This window comes from Rana temporaria, chromosome 5 (assembly GCF_905171775.1).
Source record: "Rana temporaria chromosome 5, aRanTem1.1, whole genome shotgun sequence".
Classification (NCBI taxonomy): Eukaryota; Metazoa; Chordata; class Amphibia; order Anura; family Ranidae; genus Rana; species Rana temporaria.
The window spans coordinates 6,322,083-6,348,594 of NC_053493.1; the positions used below are offsets into that span (position 1 = coordinate 6,322,083).

The following is a 26,512-nucleotide window of genomic DNA, read 5'->3' on the forward strand; positions in this document are numbered from 1 at the left end:
TCAGGAGTACGTCAGTGGTGGAAACTATCAGGAGTACGTCAATGGTGGAAACTATCAGGAGTACATCAGTGGTGGAAACTATCAGGAGTACATCAGTGGTGGAAACTATCAGGAGTACGTCAGTGGTGGAAACTATCAGGAGTACGTCAGTGGTGGAAACTATCAGGAGTACATCAATGGTGGAAACTATCAGGAGTACGTCAGTGGTGGCCTTCAGCTGGGTGCCAGAAGTTCTGAAAGGTCCTCTTTACAATGGGTCAGACTTCGCTTTGGTCTTTGGTGTAAGCAACAGAAACTGTACTTATTTTTTAACAAAAAATTTATTTTATTTTTTTACACAATAAAAGAGTAATCCAGTGCTCCGTGTTACAATGCATGACATTTAAACATCCCGAGAGGCACATGGCACAAAAACTTTACATCTTGATTTCAATAAGACATCATTGCAAATAATACTCAATGCATTAACATAACTAACTCTGCAGTCTTGATTCCAGGACATTCCTCAGGTGTGGTGGGTAGTCGTAGATGTCCCAGTCTGCCACCTAGGGTTCCCTCCAAAAGGTTGGACCTTACTACCAATTTCATGGTCAATATATATGTGTAATATATGGTAAATGGCTTCCAGTTGCACAAAAAAACATTTTCAACAAGTTTGTCCCCTTCTAGGCGTGTTTTGAGAGGTTCCTCTCACGTTAGAATTTGGGTGGTCAATATGGAACCCTTTATAGAAGGTGGTTTGGTTGACAACCATCGAGTCATTATTTAGTGCTAAAAGAAGAACCTTGTGTATCCACTGGGTCATTGTTCTGAAGACATGCGATGGAGGGTCCTTGTTATGTAAAGTAAGTTTCTGGACCACACTGAAATTTACTCTAATTTTCATGGCTTAATCATTGGAGTTGAGTTCATGCAAAGAAGACTGAGACAGAAAATCGGGACAACCACCTAGACGCAACAGGTTTTGCCAAGCATCACCTTATCGGCCAATCAGATTTTAGTTTTATGTGGTTAGATTGGAAAAAAAATCACTTCTGATTGGTTGTTATGGGTTACTGCACTTTGCATATTGTTACAGAACTTTTTATTGCCCTATTAATGCAGCCCATTGGGCATTGCAAAGCCCAGCAGCAATGTACAAAATGCAATCCTCAACCATGGCAACCAATAACCTCATCCGCTGACTGGTCTGACTCGTGTAAATTGCACTTTATCAGCATAGGTCCCTATCAAACAGCCTCGGGCAAGGAGACCTGTTCACCCAAGCCTTTTACAGGAGCCAGTCCACCCAAGCCTTTTACAGGAGCCAGTCCACCCAAGCCTTTTATAGGGGCCAGTCTATCGAAACTATTTACAGGGGATGTCTACCCAAGCCTTTTATATGGGCCAATCCACCCAAAGGGCATATTTTGGTTAAAGTGTAAATTGTAATCTCATTGGTTTTTAGCTATTGCACATTATCAGCATAGGTCCCTATCAAACAGGCTCGGGTAAGGAGACCTGTTCACCCAAGCCTTTTTACAGGGGCCAGTCCACCCAAGCATTTTACAGGGGCCAGTCCACCCAAGCCTTTTACAGGGGCCAGTCCACCCAAGTCTTTTATAGGGGCCAGTCCACCCAAGCATTTACAGCAGCCAGCCCACCCAAGTCTTTTATAGGGGCCAGTCCACCCAAGCCTTTTATGGGGACCAGTCCACCCAAGCCTTTTATAGGGGCCAGTCCACCCAAGCCTTTTATAGGGGCCAGTCCACCCAAGCCTTTTACAGGGGTCAGTCTACCCAAGCCTTTTATAGGCGCGAGTCCACCCAAGCCTTATACAGCAGCCAGTCAACCCAAGCATTTTATAGGGGCCAGTCTACCCAAGACTTATACAGGAGCCGGTCCACCCAAGCCTTAGACAGGGGCCAGTCCACCCAAGCCTTAGACAGGAGCCAGTCAACCCAAGCATTTTACAGGGCCCGCTCTACCAAAGCCTTTTACAGGGCCCGCTCTACCCAAGCCTTTTATATGAGCCAGTCCACCCAAGCATTTTACAGGGGCCAGTCCACCCAAAGGGCATATTTTGGTCAAAGTGTAACTAAAGCCAAAATCTTTTCCATTAAAGAGATTATGCTTTACTTTCTGTCTGAAGACTAAACAAGAAGTGACATGAGATCTCCCCGAAGTAAAGGAAATATCTTACGCAGTTGTCACCAGAAAAAAAAAGTGTCTCCACCTGAAGATTCTCCATTCAATTTTTTATGACAACTTAAAATTTAAGATTTTTTACTCATATTCCATCCCAAGCAATGGTCACCAGGGCTAACTACGAATCACCCAGCACGCCATCCAAAATAAAAACAGTTGGCCTTAGATACAGTTTAAAGTTGGAGGTGGGTGGGCTGAGCCATGCATCTAACCTCTCACAGCATTTGGGAGGTACAAAAGCAGAACCTCTCTGGAGTATTTCCTGGCTCTCTTAATCCCCACTTTGGATTTTTGGCTGTCCCCGCCCACCTTTGGGGGTAACATTGCATGCTGGATAATAAGATATAAATAAATCATCCAGCAGGGAGAACCTTGTAATGGGAACAGGGGAACAAAAGCACAATGGCTGCTGGTGTATATCAGGCAATAACCATATACAATCATTTTTAAGTGGGCCAAAACTTGAATAGGTAGGTATCAGGATTAGTAAGTTGTCTGAGGTTTTACTGGACCTGTCAGTTTATGATCAGTTTTTGTACTGCTGACCAGTTTCCCGAGCTTATGAGTTAGTAGACTTGATACCAGAGTGACTGGAAGGAGCCTTGGCTAAGAAAGTATTATAGAAGGAGCCACTCATATGTGGGTTGGAGCCACCAGAGGAAGAGGACCCAGATGTGCCAGGGTTATAAGCAACGTTGGAGGAACCAGCAGAAGACCCAAATGTTCCAGGGTTATAAGCAACATTGGAGGAACCAGCAGAAGACCCATATGTGCCAGGATTATTATAAGCAACGTTGGAGGAACCATATGGGCCAGAATTATACATGGCGTTAGAGGAACCAGCAGAGGACCCGGATTTGACAGGGTTATAAGCAATGTTGGAGGAACCAGCAGAAGACCCATATGTGCCAGGGTTATAAGCAACATTGGAAGAACCAGAAGACCCAAATGTGCCAGGGTTATAAGCAACATTGGAGGAACCAGAAGGAGACCCAAATGCGCCAGGGTTATAAGCAACATTGGAGGAACCAGAAGGAGACCCAAATGCGCCAGGGTTATAAGCAACATTGGAAGAACCAGAAGAAGACCCAAATGTGGCAGGTCTATTACCAACATTCGAGGAGCCAAAGAAACCAGGTCTGCCAGTGTTATTAATGACATTGGAGGAACCAGAAGAGGATCCAAATGTGCCAGAATTATAAACACCCTTAATGGAGCCTGGTGAGCCCGAGTTGTAAACATTAGGGGAACCAGAGGACCCCGATGTGCCAGAGTTATAAATTACATTGGAGGAACCAGCAGAGGATCCAGATGTGCCAGAGTTATAAACAACATGGGAGGAACCAGCAGAGGATCCAGATGTGCCAGAGCTATAGCCAGTGTTGGAGGAACCAGCAGAGGATCCAGATGTGCCAGAGCTATAAACTACGATGGGGGAACCAGCAGAGGACCCAGATGTGCCAGAGCTGTGAACAATGTTAGCGGAACCAGAGTGAGAACCATTGATGGTGTTGGTGGTGGTGGTGTTACTGGTATGGCTAGCAGAAGTATTATTCATTAGGTTAGTGCCTGAATTCCCAAGAACAGTACCGCTGGCTGCCGAATTACTGGAGCTGGAGGAGTAATTGCTGGAATGGTTTCCAGAAGAACTGGTGGATGAGTAGATAGTTGAGTGAGTAGCGGAGTTGATGACAGAGCCGCTAGCTGGACCGCTGGCTGAACCGCTGGGTAAACTGCCGGCCAAACCGCTGGCTGAACCGGCGGCTAAACCACTTGCTGAACCACCAGCCGAACCACTGGCAGGACCACCAGCCGAACCACTGGCAGGACCACTAGCTGAACCACTGGCTGAACCACTGGCTGAACCGCTTGCTGAACCACTGGCTGGACCACCAGCCGAACCACTGGCTGAACCGCCGGCGGAACCACTGGCCGAACTAGTGACAAAGCCATTGCTATTATTGCCAGCAGAAGTTGGCAGTTCTTCCATAGTGTTGCAGAAGCTGTTGACGCAGCAGAATGTGACATGTTTCATGCCTTGGGCGAGCGAGTTGCTATCTTGGCAGCCCTGGATGCAGTCTCTTGTAAACACATTCTTTCCATCTACAAAACAAGAAGAAGAAAATGACATTTGAGCTGCCATAACGAACAGCAAAGTGCAGATCTCACAAAACTTTTACATAATGCGAATGAATAACGCATGAGAAAGAAAACATTTGCCGTAATTGCTTTAAAAATGAGTTTCTGTCCTTCTTAAAGCCCTTCTAAAGCTCCATAACCATTTTATCCAACCTCATCTATATGGTGACCGCGCTTTATGTGATTGCACTGCAGAGCGCGCCGTGCTGCCCCCAGGAGCATGCCTGAATTCATTTTTGCCACCACCCTAACCTAAACCCCCTCATGCTACCCCTTTTTGCCCCCTCTCCTTTGGTTGCTTTGATGCTGGCATGACAACCAATGAAGCTGTGGCCCATCTGCCAGCGCCCTAGCAACCCATGATGCTGTGTGGCTTTTGCAGCATGGGTTGCTAGGACTCAAGCAGCTGGGCTATACAACCCAACCATCAGCATCTTAGTAACCAGACTGGTATCTGTCCCGTGTATACAGGGCAACGTTACTGATCTACAGTGAGGATGAAGTGTACGTTATGGAGACACCCCAACAAGTGCCATCTGAGGGAGTCACTTCATTTTGTCTTATTGGTGGCCCAATCCTGGCTTTCACTGTGCTACAGGAAGTGGACAATCTAGAGATCTGCTGGCAAGGATCAATGTTCTCTGGGTCTTGGCAACCCTTGACATTGAGTAGCCTGGGCACCAGTATTCCTGTATGACTCTTTTGCTAGAATGAAGGCATCCCCTGTTGCACAGCATCCTTAGTTGCTAGGGTGCAAGCAGCCCCTGTTGCACAGTATCAATGGTTGTTATGGTACAGGCAACCTCCATCCACCATAACAACCAATGTTGCTGTGCAGGTCAGCTGCCTGTGTCCTAGCAACCAATGGCACTGTGTGGCCTAGCCACCAGTGTCCTAGCAACCAATGACTTACATGTTAGGATGCAGGCAGCTCCTGTCGCACAGCATTCTCTGTTGCTAGGACGCAAGCAGCCCCTCCTGCACAGTGTCATTGTTTGTTATGGTACAGGCAACTGCCTCCGCCAGGGGTCGGCAACTCGTGGCCCGCTGGCCGCATCTGGCCCGCCACCACTGGATGTCCAGCCCGTCAGTGCCAGTGATTAGTTCACGGCACCCGGCCTATAGACATGTTTGTCACTGTCCTCTTCATTGGACAGAGGCAAGCGGCGGTATCATGGGGCTGGATGGAGATGGGAACCGCTGGAGTTAACCTTTTACATTACACAGTAGATGATTGGTTGATGGGCGGTCCTAGCAACCAATCACTAGCCTGTTAATGTGAAAAGTTAACCAGCAGTTCCCACCCCCATCCAGCCCCTGTGATATCGATCTCTGCTCTGCTTGCTGTACACATGTATAAGGTAGGAGAGTTCTACCTACACAGTGTGTGTGGAGTGGAGGGGGGCAGAGGACACTATGGGGGGTACAGAGGACACTATGGGGGGTACAGAGGACACTATGGGGGGACAGAGGACACTATGGGGAAACGCAGGACACTATGGGGGGGACAGAGGATACTATGGGGGGGACAGAGGACACTATGGGGGGGACAGAGGACACTATGGGGGGACAGAGGATACTGTGGGGGGGGACAAAGGTCACTATGGGGGGCAGAGGACACTATGGGGGGACAGAAGCTACTGTGGGGGGTACAGAGGACCCTATGGGGGCAGAGGACACTATGGGGGGACAGAGGACACTATAGGCGGTACAGAGGACACTATGGGCGGTACAGAGGACACTATGGGCAGTACAGAGGACACTATGGGTGGTACAGAGGACACTATGGGCAGATAGAGGACACCATGGAGGCAGAGGACACTATGGGGGGGGACAGAGGACACTATGGGGGGGACAGAGGACACTCTGGGGGGACAGAGGACACTATTGGGGTACAGAGGACACTATGGGGGGGCAGAAGATACTGTGGGGGGGCAGAGGATACTATGGGGGGACAGAGAACACTATGGGGGTACAGAGGACACTATGGGGGGGGACAGAGGATACTGTGGGGGGGACAAAGGACACTATGGGGGGCAGAGGACACTAACTATGGGGGACAGAAGCTACTGTGGGGGGACAGAAGCTACTGTGGGGGCAGAGGACACTATGGGCGGTACAGAGGACACGATGGGCAGATAGAGGATACCATGGGGGCAGAGGACACTATGGGATGACAGAGGACACTATGGGGGGACAGAGAACACTATGGTGGGTCAGAGGACACTATTGGGGTGCAGAGGACACTATTGGGGTACAGAGGACACTATGGGGGGGACAGAGGACACTATGGGGGGGCAGAGGACACTGTGGGGGACAGAGAACACTATCGGGGGGACAGAGGACACTATGGGGGGGACAGAGGACACTATGGGGGGTCATAGAACACTATGGGGGGGACAGAGAACACTATGGGGGGACAGAGGACACTATGGGGAGGGACAGAAGACACTATGGGGGGGCAGAGAACACTATGGGGGACAGAGGACACTATGGGGGACAGAGGACACTATGGGGGGGGACAGAGAACACTATGGGGGGGACATAGAACACTATGGGGAGGGACATAGAACACTATGGGGGGGACAGAGGACACTATGGGGGGGGGACAGAGGACACTATTGGGGGTACAGAGAACACTATGGGGGGGCAGAGGACACTATGGGGGGACAGAGGACACTATGGGGGGGACAGAGGACACTATGGGGGGGGGCAGAAGACACTATGGGGGGACAGAGGACACTATGGGGGGACAGGGGACACTATGGGGGGACAGAGGACACTATGGGGGGGAGCAGAGAACACTATGGGGGGGCAGAGGACACTATGAGGGGATAGGGGACACTATCGGGGGGCAGGGGACACTATGGGGGGAAAGAGGACACTATAGGGGGGGGACGACAGAGAACACTATATGGGGGGTACCTTTCCATAGTCATCACATGCCTTATTTTACATGCTTCTCTATGCAATATAGGCAGATCATGGCTGGTGGGAGGGGCCTGTACATGGCTTCCTGAGAACATCACAGCGCCCCCTGCCTCAGTACCCCTCTCAGGAGCCCCTCAGTCCTGATGCAAGCACACAAGTCCCATAGGGTCCTCCCTGGCTGACCTCCATTGTGATTGGATGTTTATAAAAAAATAGTAAGGCTATCAGTTGCAGTACCAGCTCTGACCTGCAGTGCAGGGACAAGGGGGTAGATTCAGGTAGCAATTACGCCTGTGTATCCATAGATACGCAGCGTAATTGCTCATTTGCGCCGGCGTATCGACTTTTCTGTATTCAGAAAGCTCGATACGCCGACTGCAGCCTAAGATATGACTGGCATAAGGCTCTTATGCCGTCGTATCGTAGGCTGCATTCTTACGCTGGCCGCTAGGTGGCGTTCCCGTAGTGGTCAGCGTAGAGTATGCAAATTGCATACTCACGCCGATTCACAACCGTACGCGCGCCCGGCGTTCGCATTTTACGTCGTTTGCGTTCGTCGGTTTCTGCGTAAGGCTGCTCATGCTATTAGCAGGAGCAGCCAATGCTAAGTATACCCGTCGTTCCCGCGTCGCGATTTTTGAAAATTACGTTGTTTGCGTAAGTGAATCGTGAATGGCACTGGACGCCATTTACGTTCACGTTGAAGCAAATGACGTCCTTGCGACGGAGCATGCGCACTACGTTCGGTGCGGGAACGCGCCTAATTTAAATGATCCACGCCCCCTACGGGATCATTTAAATTACGCGCGCTTACGCCGGCCAGTTTTACGGAGCGCACGCGCAAATTACGGAGCTATTGCTTCGTAAATGAAGCGTAGCGCAAGTAATTTACGGAGGCGCAGCGTTAAAACGCTACGCTGCGCCTCCGTAAGAGTGCGCACCCCTACCTGAATCTACCCCAAGGTTTTCTAGAGCCCTGGGCGAACACTCCTAGAACAACACTTACCCCCTGCCACCCCCCGAATTCCCCCTTCCAACACAAATACCCCCCCCCAATCTCCATGTGGTGCTCCCATACCTCACATTGTACCATAGTGCCCAGGGGGCAACCGCCCCTCCCGCCCCCCCCCCTCCTGTGCTGGCCCTGGTCCGCAGACATACAATCTTACAGCATGTGATGGCACTGTGGTACACTCACCAGACTCCCGTTGGTACCGGGTGCTATAACAGGCGTTCTGCCCCGGCAGACAGTTCTTCACCCCCCAGCAGTTATTCCTCTCGGTTTGATCTTTGCAGACGTAACATTGCAGGGAGATCGCTGTGTAGAGATCAGAGGAAAGCACATCAGTCAGTTGAGGTCACAATAAAAGTCGGTCATTTGTAGAGGGTCAATTTATAAAACATTTGCCGTGGCATCGTGCCAATCATTTGCCCAGCCGTCACAAATCATCGCCGTAATTTAGGTTTACATAATCGGATTGTCAGCGCCATCCAGTGGTAAAAATGCGGCATTTTCCTAACTGAGGTATTTACAGGAAAATACCGCATTATGGCCACTAGATGGAGCTGGTAAACCCAGGAAATAAACCTATTGTACAAATTTGCATCATAATAACATATTATTATTTTTTATAAAATACTTGTTCCCGCCTTATTTTCATCTTTTGTTACGCCTTCTCCTGCAGCCTCTTTGCACCGGGTCCTTATGGGTTTTCAGTAAGATGCCCCCCTCCGGGGGCCCTACTTTTAAATATAATTCCAGCCCATTAGGATTACTCTGCGTCTGGATTGGGAGGCCTTATTGAAGAATATCCAATCTACCAATCAATCAATCAATCAACCAATCAATCGATCTCTCCTCTCTAGACAGTTGCTTTTCTTTATTATGATACTTCACCTGCTTATCACCCTTCCTATCAGCGGCAGCTGGTAGTTTTTGTTTGGGGGGGGCAAACAACTGAACACCCCCCCCCCCCCAGGGCAACTTAAACCCTCCCCTCCCCTGTCTGTCTGCCGGTCGGTGGTGCATCGGCACTTACCCCATCTGGACATCCGAGGAGCAGCTGTGGGGATTGGGCATCCAGGCATCGTCCTCGCTTCCGCTGTGCGTCTCCTCCCCTCCTCCTAGGCGTCCAATAGGACCGCCTGCCCTTTCAGCCAATCCGGTGATGGGTATCAGACCTGCTTCCCAATTGGCCGGGAGGGGGATCAGCGTTGCAACAGCGAATATTCATTCACTGTTGCAACACACCTGGGTGGGCCCCGGACGCAATGCTCTGCGACCCAAGCTCACCCTATTTTGAAGCCCTTGGCTCCAATACAGGGTTTGACAAATGTGCTTGGAATCTAGGAGCCAGCTAAAAAAGTTAGGAACCAGAAAACGCGCCCCGTCCCGCCGAGCTTGCCCGCAGAAGCGAATGCATACGTGAGTAGCGTCCGCATGTGAAAGCAGTGTTCAATCCACACATGTGAGGTATCACAGCGATCGTTAGAGCGAGAGTAATAATTCTAGCCCTAGAACTCCTCTAACTCAAAACATGCAACCTGTAGAATTTTTTAAACGTCGCCTATGGAGATTTTAAAGGGTAAAAGTTTGTCGTCATTACACGAGCGGGCGCAATTTTGAAGCGTGACATGTTGGGTATCAATTTACTCGGCGTGACATTATCTTTCACAATATAAAAAAAATGGGCTTTACTGCGGTCTTATTTTTATATAAAAAAGTGTATTTTTTCCCAAAAAAATTCGCTTGTAAGAGCGCTGCGCAAATACGGTGTGACAGAAAGTATTGCAACGACGCCATTTTATTCTCTAGGGTGTTAGAAAAAAAAATATATATATATAATGTTTGGGGGTTCTAAGAGAAGGAGATTGTTGGGCAATGAAAACAGGCAGGGAAGTTCCATTAGCATGGCTGGGTGTCTTGTAATACCAACGGCCACCACAAGAGGGCACCAGATTCCAGAAAGAAGCACGGCCTCAATTACCGGCTGGCGTGGCCGACACGAGGGGGGGGGGGGGGGTTGCGCACGGAGACAGGTTACCCCAGCTGTGCCACCCCAGACGCCAGGTCGCTAATTCCAATTGCAATTGCGACCTGGCGCCCGGGTTTGTTGAGCCCTGCTATAATCAGGTGCTGCTGTAATTCATGCGCCCGGTGCCCTGAAAGGGGCCGGACACATGAATAGCGGGTGGCCGCGGCGGCTATGGATAGGAGGTGTCCTGGAGAGAGGGGACAGCGCCCGGGTGCCCCTATTGGACGGGCCGCTTCTGCTTCCTATGGGGTCATAGAAACACAAGGGGGGCACCAGCTAAGTGAAGCAACAATGGCCTAGATTCAAGAAGCAATTGCGTCTGCGTAACCATAGTTACGCAGCGCAATTGCTTACTTGCGCCGGCGTTACGAATGCTCCTGATTCAGGAACCTCGTTACGCCGACGGCAGCCTAAGATATGACTAGCATAAGGCCCCATACACACCATAGAATCCATCCGCAGATAAATCCCAGCAAATGGGTTTCAGCGGATAGATCCTATGGTGTGTACACTCCAGCGGATCTGTTTCCGCGGATATTTATCCCCTGGGATGGATTCCAGCAGATCGGATATTTGCTGACATGCAGAACATATCCATCTGCTGGAATCCATCCCAACGGATGGATCCGCTGGTCTGTACAGACTCACCGGATCCATCCGTCCGAAGGGATCCCCCGCATGCGTCGTAATGATTTGATGCATGCGTGGAATTCATTATATGACAGCGTCGCGCCCGTCGCCGCGTCATAATCGCGGCGACGGCGCGACACGTCATCGCCAGAGGATTTCCGCGCGGATTTCAATGCGATGGTGAGTACACTCCATCGCATAGAAATCTGCGGAAATCTTTGAGAGGATTTATCCGTGGAAACGGTCCGCTGGACCGTATCCGCGGATAAATTCTCTCGTGTGTATGGGGCCTAAGGCTCTTATGCCAGTCATATCGTAGGCTGCATTCTTACGATGGCAGCTAGGGGGCGTTCCCATTGTGGTCAGAGTATAGTATGCAAATTTCATACTAACGCCGATTCACAACGTTACGCGAGCCCTGCGTACGCAGTTTACGTAGTTTCTGTCCGTCGGGTTTCGCGTAAGGCTGCTCCTTCTAATAGCAGGGGCAGCCAATGTTACGTATACCCGTCGTTCCCGCGTCGCAAAGTTTAAATTTTACGTTGTTTGCGTAAGTGAATCGTGAATGGTGCTGGACGCCATTCACGTTCACTTTGAAGCAAATGACGTCCTTGCGACGTCATTTGCCGCAATGCACGTCGGGAAAGTTTCCCGACGGAGCATGCGCCCTACGCTCGCCGCGGGAACGCGCCTAATTTAAATGATTCCCGCCCCCTACGGGATCATTTAAATTGCGCGCGCTTACGCCACGCAATTTACGGAGCTACTGCTCCGTGAATCGAGGGTAGCGCAGATAATTTGCGGGAGGGGCGTAGGGCGAAAACGGTGCCCTGCGCCTACGTAAAAACTGCGCAAATCTTACTGAATCTACCCCAATGGGTTTATTCATGATTAAAAAGCCAAATATATCATTTGAGCTACTAAAAAATATATTAGTAGGACAGACTAATAATTCTATTCATGGGAGCAAAAATGCTCAGTACGGGGCTACAATCAGCTCAGCTAAGAAAGTGAATTGTTGTTACTAAAGTAGTTCAGAATGCTCGGCCAATACCAGGGAAATGTGTCCTAAAGTAAAAATGCAAACCTGACCTACCTAGGAGTTAGTGGTGTTAAGCTGGAAGGAGGTTTCCCCCCTCCTGGTGGTGGGTTTATCCTCCTCATATTGTGTCACACTCCAGGTGGCCCCCATCCATGTTGCCCCCGTGTCTGATGGACACCTGACCTACCTAGGAGTTGGTGGTGTCTAGCTGGAAGGAGGTTCCCCCCTCCTGGTGGTGGGTCTATCCCCCTCATATTGGGTCACAATCCAGGTGGCCCCCATGTCTGATGGACACCTGACCTACCTAGGAGTTGGTGGTGTCTAGCTGGAAGGAGGTTCCCCCCTCCTGGTGCTGGGTTTATTACCCTCGTATTGTGTCACAATCCAGGTGGCCCCCATGTCTGATGGACCTCAGGTGTATGGACCAACCTTGGAGCCCTAGCTTGGACCAAGGAATGTGCGGGGCCCCTGTAGGAGAGCGTGCTCAGGGTGTAAAGAGGGGTCGGTGTGGAAGTGGATCAGGAGGATGAAGTGTATGAGGTCACCATCCACGCCCCGGTACGTATTTCATGTTGCCTTGGGTTCCACTTTAAGCCCTTTCTCTTTGATTGCCGGAGAATCTTGGCCGGAATCTTGGCCGGCATTTTGGCCGGAATCTTGGCCGGAATCTTGGCCGGCATCTTGGCCGGAATTTTGGCCGGCATCTTGGCTGGAATTTTGGCCAGCATCTTGGCCGGAATCTTGGCCGGAATCTTGGCCGGCATCTAGGCCGGCATCTTGGCCGGAATCTTGGCCGGAATCTTGGCCGGAATCTTGGCCGGCATCTTGGCGGGAATCTTGGCCGGAATCTTGGCCGGAATCTTGGCCGGAATCTTGGCCGGCATCTTGGCGGGAATCTTGGCCGGAATCTTGGCCGGAATCTTGGCCGGAATCTTGGCCGGCATCTTGGCGGGAATCTTGGCCGGAATCTTGGCCGGAATCTTGGCCGGCACCGTATCGGGGTAATTAGTTTGATGGCTCCAGAAGCCGCATAACCCGTAATATTCACTTTTTCTTTCAGGGAGCTCCTCTCTGCGGCAGGTATAATTACAGGTACAATTATCTACCTTCATCTCCGGAATGTTCTCTCATATGGAGAAAACAGCCGTGGGGTGCCGGGCCGTGTGCCAGGATGAACCAGTCTATCTGCTACCTGACACCGGCAAGATCCACCAATCTGGATCACGTCAGGAAGACAAGGATCTCTCCGGCGGGACAAGACGACTTATGGGATCTTCATCGGGTCACGGGGACCCATAGCAACATTTTGATGGGTCCCCAGCGACCTCCCTCCTGTCAATGCGCTCAACATAAAGTATGTGCACCCCAAAGGCAGCAGAGGGCGGCGGGCAAAGTCACTACATTCCTAGGGACCAGCGGCGGTGCGTCCATAAAGGGTGCAGGAGCTCCGCCCCCTCTCTCCTGCATTGCATGAATCTATCTATGGTCACCGCCCCCTATTCATGTGCCCGGCCCCTATTCATGTGCCCGGCCCTTTGTCGCGCGCTGGGCATCTGAATTACAGCAGCGTTTTTTTTTTAAGCACCTGATTAGAGCCGTGGGCTCCAATAGGCTTCCAAAATGGTAATCAGCGGGCGCAGTGCTGGGCATTGATTACTGACCCGCCTCTCAGCCAATCAGGTGCTCGGCCCGGGTCTGTTACCTGTCACCTGATTGGCTGAAATGACAGGCGCCGTGATTGTACGCCACCTATCAGGCGTCCAATCATAGGACAGAAGACATCGAGGAAGACACTTGACACATTGCTGTCTGCCGCCGTCACCCTCTGCACCCGAGACATGGAGGACACTGGGCGGGGGGCACAGTGGCAGCATTTGGGACACAGTGGCAGTGATTAATGGGCACAGTGGCAGCATTTGGGGCACAGTGGCAGCATTTAATGGGCACAGTGGCAGCGATTAATGGGCACAGTGGCAGCATTTAATGGGCACAGTGGCAGCTTTTAATAGCAAAGTGTCAGCGTTTGATGGCACAGTGGCAGTGATTAATGGGCACAGTGAAAGCATTTGGGGCACAGTGGCAGCATTTAATGGGCACAGTGGCAGTTTTTGATGGCAAAGTGGCTGTGTTTAATGGGCACAGTGGCTGCGTTTGGTACAGTGGCTGTGTTTAATGGGCACAGTGGCAGAATTTGGGTACAGTGGCAGCATCTGGGGCACAGTGGCAGTGATTAATGAGCACAGTGGCAGCAATTAATGGGCACTGTGGCAGCAATTGATGGGCACTGTGGCAGCGATTAATGGGCACAGTGGCAGAATTTGGGGCACAGTGGCAGCATTTAGGACACAGTGGCAGCGATTAATGGGCACAGTGGCACAGTAGCAGAATTTGGGGCACAGTGGCAGCATTTGTGGCACAGTGGCAGCGATTAATGAGCACAGTGGCAGCATTTGGGGCACAGTGGCAGCATTTGGGGCACAGTGGCAGCAATTAATGAGCACAGTGGCAGCAATTAATGGACACTGTGGCAACAATTAATGGGCACTGTGGCAGCCATTAATGGGCACAGTGGCAGAATTTGGGGCACAGTGGCATCGATTAATGAGCACAGTGGCAGCATTTGGGGCACAGTGGCAGCATTTGGAGCACAGTGGCAGCAATTAATGAGCACAGTGGCAGCAATTAATGGACACTGTGGCAACAATTAATGGGCACTATGGCAGCAATCAATGGACACAGTGGCAGCATTTGGGGCACAGTGGCAGCATTTGGGGCACAGTGGCAGCATTTGGGGCACAGTCGCAGGGATTAATAAGCATAGTGGCAGCGATTAATGGGCACCGTGGTAGCGATTAATGGGCATAGTGGCAGCATTTGGGGCACAGTGGCAGCAATTAATGAGCACAGTGGCAGCAATTATTGGACACTGTGGCAACAATTAATGGGCACTGTGGCAGCGATTAATGGACACAGTGGCAGCATGTGGGGCACAGTGGCAGGGATTAATGGGCATAGTGGCAGCGATTAATGGGCATAGTGGCAGCGATTAATGGGCACAGTGGCAGCATTTGGGGGACAGTGGCAGCATTTGTGGCACAGTGGCAGCGATTAATGAGCACAGTGGCAGCATTTGGGGCACAGTGGCAGCAATTAATGGACACTGTGGCAACAATTAATGGACACAGTGGCAGCGATTAATGGACACAGTGGCAGCATTTAGGGCACAGTGGCAGGGATTAATGGGCATAGTGGCAGCGATTAATGGACACAGTGGCAGCGATTAATGGGCACAGTGGCAGCATTTGGGGGACAGTGGCAGCATTTGGGGGACAGTGGCAGCGTTTAATGGGCACAGTGGCTGCAATTGATGTTTTTTTTTTCAAAATCTTTCCGTTTGTTTGCGTCCCCCCCAAAAAAATAATAATTGAGCACCAGCTGGAGCTTAGGACAGAAGGAACCCCCCAGGGCTAAACGTTTACCATTTTATTTTCCAGCTGACCACCCTGTCCTCACTCCTAAGGAGCTCCTCAGCCTTTCCCACCATCTTAGTTCTTTGGACCTCAGTGTAAGTTCTGGCTCCTCCTACTGCCACAGCAAGCGAATGCTGGAAGAGGCGATTTATCCGTCACTAAATAGAGTCGTAGAAGCAAATAATTTCCATCACCATATTTTATATTTTATATGATGACTTCGTAGCTACGCCCCATTTCACAAACTCCTCCAACCGCTTATATACTGATGTGCGTTTAGATGAGCCCCCCCCCCCCCCTTCTCTGCAGTGCTGTTTATAAATGGAACTTCAGAAATCACCCACTAGGTGGCACCTCTTCCTAGGATATACTGTATACATTATATATACACTATATTACCAAAAGTATTGGGACGCCTGCCTTTACACGCACATGAACTTTAATGGCATCCCAGTCTTAGTCTGTAGGGTTCAATATTGAGTTGGCCCCGCCCTTTGCAGCTATAACAGCTTCACCTCTTCTGGGAAGGCCGTCCACAAGGTTTAGGAGTGTGTCTATGGGAATGTTTGGCCGTTCTTCCAGAAGAGCATTTGTGAGGTCAGGCACTGATGTTGGACGAGAAGGCCTGGCTCGCAGTCTCCGCTCTAATTCATCCCAAAGGTGTTCTATCGGATTGAGGTCAGGACTCTGTGCAGGCCAGTCAAGTTCCTCCACCCCAAACTCGCTCCTCCATGTCTTTATGGACCTTGCTTTGTGCACTGGTCCAAATCATTTGGTGGAGGGGGGATTATGATGTGGGGGGTTATTTTTCAGGGGTTGGGCTTGGCCCCTTAGTTCCAGTGAAGGGAACTCTTAAGGCGTCGGCATACCAAGACATTTTGGACTATTTCATGCTCCCAACTTTGTGGGAAGAGTTTGGGGGACGGCCCCTTCCTGTTCCAACATGACTGCACACCAGAGCACAAAGCAAGGTCCATAAAGACATGGAGGATCGAGTTTGGGGTGGAGGAACTTGACTGGCCTGCACAGAGTCCTGACCTCAACCTGATAGACCACCTTTGGGATGAATTAGAGCACTGGTCCAAATGAAAGCCAGGCAAGGCATTCTCATCCAACATCAGTGCCTAACCTCACAAATGTGCTTCTGGAAGAATGGTCATGCATTCCTCCTACTGACATTAATGATGGGGCACCATTTATTCTACTGACACCAACAATGGGGCACTATTCCTCTCAATAATACCAATGATGGGACACTATTCCTCCCACTGACACCAATGATGGGACACTATTCCTCCCACTGACACCAATGATGGGGCACTATTCCTCCCACTTATACCAATGGTGGGGCACTATTCCTCCCACTGACACCAATGATGGGACACTATTCCTCCCACTGACACCAATGATGGGACACTATTCCTCCCACTGATACCAATGATGGGACACTATTCCTCCCACTGATACCAATGATGGGACACTATTCCTCACACTGACACCAATGATGGGACACTATTCCTCCCACTGATACCAATGATGGGACACTATTCCTCCCACTGACACCAATGATGGGACACTATACCTCCCACTGACACCAATGATGGGGCACTATTCCTCCCACTGACACCAATGATGGCACACTATTCCTCCCACTGACACCAATGATGGGACACTATTCCTCCCACTGACACCAATGATGGGACACTATTCCTCCCACTGACACCAATGATGGGACACTATTCCTCCCACTGATACCAATGATGGGACACTATTCCTCCCACTGACACCAATGATGGGACACTATTCCTCCCACTGATACCAATGATGGGACACTATTCCTCCCACTGACACCAATGATGGGGCACTATTCCTCCCACTGACACCAATGATGGGACACTATTCCTTCCACTGACACCAATGATGGGACACTATTCCTCCCACTGACACCAATGATGGGACACTATTCCTCCCACTGACACCAATGATGGGACACTATTCCTCCCACTGACACCAATGATGGGACACTATTCCTCCCACTGACACCAATGATGGGGCGCTATTCCTCCCACTGACACCAATGATGGGACACTATTCCTCCCACTGGCCACAGTCCGGCCCCCCTAAAGTCTGAAGTAAAATAAACTGGCCCTTTGTTTAGAAAGTTTGGAGACCCCTGATTTAGAGCACGTGAACTTTCAAGGACAATCTGTGCCCCTCAATGCCCCCGGCTCCAGATCTCGGAGTGCTGCGTCCCCCAATATTCTGGATTTGGGGAGCACTCAGCATCAGGACTGAGCACCAATACTACACATGGGTGCCCACCCTGTCTGCATCCTCCTGCCAAGACAATACCCCCCAGGTGTGGCGGGGCTCAGGGTGGGTGAATTGAGGCACAGCCACGCTATAGGAGGGAGGATATGCCATCGGCATAGACTCTGAAGACTGTGCTGTAGACACAGGAGCTTTAATAATATAGTCTTGGATTTTTGTTCTCTATGTTTACATTTCCTCAACCCCCCCTAATGGGGCCCCTTTCCCCCTCCCAGGCCCCTTGTGGCCCCTTGTGGCCCCTTGTGGACTGGAATGGCTCTTAATACAACACTGATCTTCATAAATCCTTCCACACTCTTGGTGTCTCGGAATCCTCGGTGTTCAGGTCACACGAGGACGCCTCGTTTATAGAACGTGTGATCCGCAGTGTTTGGAAGAAGCTGTGTTCAGAAATGTAGACATAGAATTATAGGAACTCCCGCCAAACCCTCTTTTATTAAGGTTTGTATAGATTGGAGAAGTATAAATACCTCCGCCGGTTTCCTCCTACACTCCAAAGACATGCTGGGAGGTGAATTGGCTTCTGTCTATATTGGCCCCTAGTATATAAATGTGAGGTGGGACCTTAGATTGTGAGCTCCTTGGGGGCGGGGACCGATGTGAATGTACAATGTGGGCTAGATTCAGGTAGGGGCGCGCAATTTTACGGCGCGTAGCGTATCGTTTTTACGCTACGCCGCCGTAAGTTAGAGAGGCAAGTGCTGTATTCACAAAGCACTTGCCTTCTAAGTTACGGCGGCGTAGCGTAAATGGGGCCGGCGTAAGTGCGTGTAATTCAAATGCGGATGAGGGGGGCGTGTTTTATGTAAATTCTTGGTGACCCGGCGTGATTTTTGTTTTTTTCGCTGTCCGTGTACATGTCCCAGTGTGCATTGCTCCAAAGTACGCCGCAAGGACGTATTGGTTTCGACGTGAACGTAAATTGCGTCCAGCCCTATTCGCGAACGACTTAAAAAATTCAAATTTCGACACGGGAAGGATGGCCATACTTAACATTGCGTGCGCCTCCTAATAGCAGGAGTAACCTTACGCCGAAAAAGCCTAACGTAAACGACTTAAACAAATAGAGCCGGGCGTATGCAAATTTGTGAATCGGCGTATCTAGGCCATTTGCTTATTCTACGCCGAAAACGACGGAAGCGCCACCTAGCGGCCAGCGTAAAATTGCACACAATTATACACCGGCGTATTGAAGTTACATCGGCGGAGGAAGCCTATTTTTTAAACGTATCTGCCTTTGAGAATCGGCGTAAAGATACGACGGCGCAGATTTGAAATTACGGCGGCGTATCTGGAGATACGCCGCCGTATCTTGTTGCTGAATCTAGCCCTGTGTGTGTAAAGTGCTGCGTAAATTGACGGTGCTATAGAAGTACATAAATAATAATAATAATGGCCCAGATTCAGCATAGCTTGCGCTATATTTGCGGGGGAGCAGGGCAACGATTTTGCCCTGCGCCCCCGCAAATATTTTGCGCTGCCCTCGATTCACGGAGCAGTAGCTCCGTGAACTGCGAGGGCGCGCCGGCAAATTTGCCCGGCGTAAGCGCGCAAGTTAAATGATCCCGCCGGGGGCGGGAATCATTTAAAATAGGCGCGCTCCCGCGCCGAACGTACATCGCATGCTCCGTCGGGAAACTTTCTCACAAGGACGTCATTTGCTTCAAAGTGAACGTGAATGGCGTCCAGCGCCATTCACGAAGCACTTACGCAAACGCCGTGAAATTCAAATTTCACGGCGCGGGAAGGCCGGCTATACTTTAGCATGCTCCGATGAAGATCTATTAGGATCGAAACATGTAAGCATCACGCTTATCAGCGATGAAGCAGGACTGACCACCACTACATCCACCTGATTATATTTTTACTGGGGGCCTTCTCTCCCAACTTAAGAATCTATTTTTACTGCAGCATACACCACTGCACGGACATCACTTTGAGACATACAGCAAGTATTTAAAACTGCATGCTGACTTCTTATTGCCTATCTACACTGCCATCTACTGGCATTCAAAGACATTACAAAGGCATCTATTCACCCTGGAACTGAATGGTCTGGCCTTGGTATGCAGAGGACCTGATTTGAGGGCGCACCTCCCACCATACCACTGAAGGAATCTGCAAAAAAACGCCGGCCTCTGTAACCAGAGGAATCTCTGAAATCTACAGATACTGACTACTTTCCAAGGGTGGTAAGATCTAAGCAATAAGCAGTTTTTGATATTGTGATCTGGTTTTTCAGCTGTACCGAAGTATGGTACATCTTGCTGATTGCAGCCTCTACAGCAATCCTTGCTTGGTTCAAACAGATCCCATTATATGGTAATCACACCTATCACTGCCAAACTAGCTGTCTACCATTGCTGTCTACCATTGAATTGTAGTTCTATCTACTTCATCTCCATGTGGAATTTGTCCTCTATGAACTGGTGATAGAATTGATTGGAACTGTATCCAGCTTCACAGATTTTTTTGCAGCTATACTATCCTCAATCTAGCCCTGTGATTTATATATTCTTTATCATGCCCCAGTTCTTTGATTCCTGCAGGTGTATGTAAGCTGTGTGTATGGTTGTGGTGGCCACTTGTCCTTGTTTAGACTAACGTCTAATTTTATTAGTGCTGTGGAGATACTGGCACTTTTTGTGTTATTAATGTGTTTTTTTATGTGGATAATTAATAAATTGCAGTCATATTTATCCGTATTCCTTTTTGACCAATTCTTTTTTTCTCTCCCAATTTTTGATATACTTTAGCATTGGCTGCCCCTGCTATTAGAAAGGGCAGCCTTGCGCTAAAGTTGCCGTACAGAAATTTCGTACCTGGCTTGCACGGGGCCCGCGCAAGCTTGTGAATCAGTGGTAGTATGCAATTTGCATACTACACGCTGATACACAATGGGAGCGCCCCCTAGCGGCCCACGCAAGAATGCAGCCTAAGATCTGCGAGGCATAAGAGCCTTATGCCGCGCAGATTTTAGGCTGCAGCCGGTGTAACGAGGTTCCTGAAATAGGTTCGTTACACCGGAGCAAGTAAGCAATTGCGCCGTGTAACTTATGGTTACACGGGCGCAATTGCTTCTTGAATCTGGGCCAATAATAATAATGATAAAAATAAAAATATTGCTCCCTTTGTCAGTGTTGGGAAGTTGTGATGAGTAGAGATGAGCTTGGGTTGTGTCCAGACTTGGGTTTGGGCCAATGAGCTGCGGCCAGGACTTTCCCCGCTCATTGGCCCGGCAATTACTGATGACTTCCAGGTTCTTGAAAAACATAATATATTTATATTATGTCATAAGTGTTAGTACCCCTGCACAGTACTGCTGTACTCCTATCGCTCTATAACCGAGGTGTGGACAATGCAGATGACAGCATATAGACTCCTACACACAACCAATGGAGAGGAGCCACAGAGGAGGAGCGGACGGTACCCAGGACAGCTCATAGCCAATGGATAGAGGCCACAGAGGAGGAGTGGACGGTACCCAGGACAGCTCATAGCCAATGGATAGAGGCCACAGAGGAGGAGTGGACAGTGCCAAGGACAGCTCATAGCCAATGGATAGAGGCCACAGAGGAGGAGTGGGCGGGACCAAGGACAGCTCATAGCCAATAAATAGAGGCCACAGAGGAGGAGTGGACAGTACCCAGGACAGCTCATAGCCAATGGATAGAGGCCACAGAGGAGGAGTGGACAGTACCAAGGACAGCTCATAGCCAATGGATAGAGGCCACAGAGGAGGAGTGGGCGGGACCAAGGACAGCTCATAGCCAATAAATAGAGGCCACAGAGGAGGAGTGGACAGTACCCAGGACAGCTCATAGCCAATGAATAGAGGCCACAGAGGAGGAGTGGACAGTACCAAGGACAGCTCATAGCCAATGAATAGAGGCCACAGAGGAGGAACGGACAGTACCCAGGACAGCTCATAGCCAATGGATAGAGCCCACAGAGGAGGAACAGACAGTACCAAGGACAGCTCATAGCCAATGGATAGAGGCCACAGAGGAGGAGTGGACAGTACCAAGGACAGCTCATAGCCAATGGATAGAGGCCACAGAGGAGGAGTGGACAGTACCAAGGACAGCTCATAGCCAATGGATAGAGGCTACAGAGGAGGAACGGACAGTACCCAGGACAGCTCATAGCCAATGGATAGAGGCCACAGAGGAGGAGTGGACTGGACCAAGGACAGCTGATAGCCAATTGATAGAGGCCACAGAGGAGGAGCGGACAGTACCCAGGACAGTTCAAAGCCAATGGATAGAGGCCACAGAGGAGGAGCGGACAGTGCCAAGGACAGCTCATAGCCAATGGATAGAGTACCAAGGACGGCTCATAGCCAATGGATAGAGGCCACAGAGGAGGAGTGGACGGTACCAAGGACAGCTCATAGCCAATGGATAGAGGCCACAGAGGAGGAGTGGACAGTACCAAGGACAGCTCATAGCCAATGGATAGAGGCCACAGAGGAGGAGTGGACAGTACCAAGGATAGCTCATAGCCAATGGATAGAGGCCACAGAGGAGGAGTGGACTGGACCAAGGACAGCTGATAGCCAATGGATAGAGGCCACAGAGGAGGAACGGACAGTACCCAGGACAGTTCAAAGCCAATGGATAGAGGCCACAGAGGAGGAACGGACAGTACCCAGGACAGCTCATAGCCAATGGATAGAGTACCAAGGACAGCTCATAGCCAATGGATAGAGGCCACAGAGGGCAGGTGGGCAGTACCCAGGACAGCTCATAGTAGCCAATAGATAGAGGCCACAGAGGAGGAGTGGACAGTACCAAGGACAGCTCATAGCCAATTGATAGAGGCCACAGAGGAGGAACGGACAGTACCCAGGACAGCTCATAGTAGCCAATGGATAGAGTACCAAGGACAGCTCATAGCCAATGGATAGAGGCTACAGAGGAGGAACGGACAGTACCCAGGACAGCTCATAGTAGCCAATGGATAGAGTACCAAGGACAGCTCATAGCCAATGGATGGAGGACACAGAGGAGGAGTGGACAGTACCAAGGACAGCTCATAGCCAATGGATAGAGGCCACAGAGGAGGAGTGGACAGTACCAAGGACAGCTCATAGCCAATGGATGGAGGACACAGAGGAGGAGTGGACAGTACCAAGGACAGCTCATAGCCAATGGAGAGAAGCCACCGAGGAGCAGTTTAGGATTAGGGTTAGTGTTTAATATTAGGGTTAGGGTTTAGGGTTAGGAGTTAATATTAGGGTTAAGGTTTAGGGGTTAATATTAGGGTTAGGGTTAGGGATTAATATTAAGGTTAGGGTTTAGGGTTTAGGATTATTATTGGGGTTTAGAATTAGGGTTAGGGGATAATATTAGGGTTAGGGATTAGAATTAGGGTTAAGGGTTAATATTAGGGTTAAGGTTTAGGGTTAGGGGTTAATATTAGGGTTAAGGTTTGTAGAGGAGCCACAGAGGAGGAGGGGACAGTACCCAGGACAGCCCATAGCCAATGAAGGCGGAGCGGCTCTGGAGTTCTGGAGCTTTTTTTCAGCTCGAATCGGGCAGATTGGATGCGTTTTTGAAGCATTATTTTGTTCTATATTCATGCACGGAAACGTTTGATTCAATCTGTTTTGAGCATTGTAGGCTGAATTCACACATGGGCATTTTGAATTTGTGGGCAAAATCGTGTATAATCTGCCCGCGATTCAATATGGCCATGTGTGAGTGCAGCGTCAGTGCATTTTGTCGTGCATTTTTAAGCGTTCTGCTAAAATGCAACACGCAAACTAAAATAAATTAATAAATTATAAAATAAATTAATAAAATAAAGACACTAATTATAAACCTTAACCCTAATATTAACCCCTAATCCTAAAGCCTAACTCTAATATTAACCCCTAACCCTAATATTAACCCCTAATCTTAAATCTCAACCCTAATGCTATTCCCTTAACACTAACCCTAATCCTAAACCCTAACCCTAATATTAACCCCTAACCATAATCCTTAATCTTAACCCTAATATTAATCCCTACCCCTAATATTAACCCCCTGACTCTAATCCCTAACTCTAACATTAACCTCTAATACCAATATTAACCCCTAACCCTAATCTTAACCCCAACCCTAATACTAATCCCTGAACACCAGAGGCATAGCTTGAAGTTTGTGGGCCCCGATGCAAAAGTTGACCTGGCCCCAGGGCTGTTCTCACCCCATGCTCCTGTCCATTCAGGAAACGTCTCACAGCTTGTCCCCAGCCAATGAGATTGGAGGGGTGTGGACTTTGGAAGGCAAAGTGGAAGCCCAGTACTGGAGCGTGGCTGTGGGGCCCTTGGGCAGATCGGAGCTGGACTTTGTGGAGGATATGATAATATGACAGGGAGGCTGCTGGGGTCCCCTGGAGCGATTGTAAAACTGCAACCCCCTTATGCTACTCCCATGCTGAACACTAATCCTAATATTAACCTTTAAACCTAATTCTAAACCCCAATATTAACCGCTAATCCTAAACCCTAATAGTAAATCCCTAACCTAACAAAATAAATAAGTAAATAAATAATAATAAAAATAAATGAACCTCTAACCCTAACCTTTAAACCCTAACCCTTAACCCAGGGGTCCTCAAACTTTTTAAACAGGGGGCCGGTTCACTGTCCCTCAGACCGTTAGAGGGCCGCACTATAAAAAAAAAACAATGAACAATTTCCTATGCTCACTGCACATATGTTATTTTGAGCCCACCCTCACCGTCATTTCAAGCCATCATTGCAAGCCCCCCTCACCACCATTTCAAATTCAAGCCATCATTTCAAGCCCCCCCTCACCATTGCAAGCCCCTCACGATCATTGCAACCCCCCCTTCATCATTTTAAGCCCCTCATTGCAAGCCCCCCCTCACAATCATTAATTGCAAACTGATCATGATCATTGCAAGCCCCCCCCCACCTCACCATCATCATTACATCATCATCAGCCCCTCATTGCAACCCCCCTCACCTTTGCAAGCCCCCCTCACCATCATCAGCCCCTCATTCCAACCCCCCCCCCCCTCACCATTGCAAGCCCCTCATTGCAAGCCCTCCCCCACCACCATCATCATCATTACAGCATAATTTCATCATCATCAGCCCCCCCTCACCATCGTAAGCCCCTCACAGCCTTTCTCCTTACTGTGCCAAACTGCTGTCACGATCCCGCTGTGTCACGAAGCTCAGTGTTGGTAACAGTTCTGGCGCGCTGTGATAAATGTCCCGCCCTCCTCCTCCTAGACCAGCTCGTGTGATAGACAGAACACTGGCTCTATCACACGAGCTAGTCTAGGAGGAGGAGGGCGGGACATTTATCACAGCGCGCCAGAACTGTTAACACTGTCATCTCCGTGACACAGCGGGATCGCTGTGTTACAACCTGCCGTGTAACCGGCGTTGCCTGTCAGGGTCGGGTGTGCCGGTTAAAAGTCCTCCGTAGTTTGAGGACCCCTGCCTTAACCTCTTACAAAAAAATTAAAATAAATAATAAATAAAAGAGGATGAAAAAGCTGAAAAACCATAGCAAAAGATTATGAAACAGATGATATCTTTCTCTAAAAAGCGTTAAAATCACTGAACACAAATGCTTAAAAAAAAAAAACGCCTGTAATATGGCACAGAAGCAACGCAGCTCAGGTGGGAATGAAGAGTTTTTGAAAACAAGAATTAGTATTTTGAAATGCTTAGAACCCTTACAGCAAAGTGAAATAATCCCCATCAACTATTTTCAGAGGGCCATGCCCGGGTTTGAAGCGGCCCCTTGTAGTCTGTGTGGCAGGGTGACAACACTTGGGCACAACTGGGAGTCAGGGACAGAGCGTTGTCAGCCGATAACAGGAAGTGCCCCAACAAGGACAGGATCTCCAGGGGTTGTAAGGAAAGATGCTGATTTTTAAAATAGGATTAAAATGATTTGTGAAATTCCGTTAGCATATTAGAGCTTCCATGAGCATTGAATGATCGGGTTTCTATCTACCATACGGCAAAGAAAGTCCTGGAGACTCTTACCCAGATCCAGAGAGATGGCCACCAGGGCCAGGCAGGGGCCGAACCTTCTCATCCTTGTCTTCTGAAGTGAGGACTACAATCCTGTGAACGGACACTACCTCATTTATATAGAAGGATCCCGGTGAGTAAGTTTTATGGGTTTCATAAAACGTTTCATAAATGAGTCCTCGTTAGAGGAGTGGCCCCTTTATTATTCTATTAATAGCCGTATCATCACACACAATAGGAACAATCGAGGTGTTCCTTCTCTCTCTGAGAGATACAATTGTCAGGGCGACTCTCGTCCAACAACCTCTCCCTTGCCCACGCTCCACAACGCCTGCCATCCGGAGGTGGCATGGCAACGTGATCCTGGGCACAAGTGTTGGTGGAAACCAGAAATCTGAGCCTATGACTGGTGAGATGAGGTGAATCTGCCCCGGGAGTCAGTACGTTGAGGGTCCGGTGGATATTCGATGAACCCAAACCCTGGTTAGTACATTCTGCCCATTTTTTCTTGCTAATAGGGAATGATGGCTCTGAACCTGGAAGTGAGGTGAATCTGCCCGTGGGTCAGTTCATTGAGGGTCCTGTGAATATTCGATGGACCCGAACCCTGGTTAGTACATTCTGCCCATTTTTTCTTGCTAATAGGGACTCCCCTGCAGCTAATCAAGAACAAATCATACCTACCAAGCGACCTTCCTGGCCAGAACAGCTGGGAGAATGACGGCTCTGAACCTGAAAG

General features: G+C 49.5%; 1 protein-coding gene across 1 annotated transcript; it reads right to left on the minus strand.

The window, feature by feature from the left end:
* Positions 1–301: 301 nt before the first annotated feature.
* Positions 302–25,894, minus strand: LOC120939764 (uncharacterized transmembrane protein DDB_G0289901-like). Its single transcript, XM_040352098.1, has 3 exons — positions 25,786–25,894; positions 8,456–8,575; positions 302–4,290 (listed from the first exon to the last, which is right to left on the minus strand). Exons 1-3 carry the CDS (start codon positions 25,835–25,837, stop codon positions 2,747–2,749), a joined length of 1,716 nt encoding a protein of 571 aa, XP_040208032.1. The 5' UTR covers positions 25,838–25,894; the 3' UTR covers positions 302–2,746.
* Positions 25,895–26,512: the final 618 nt, after the last annotated feature.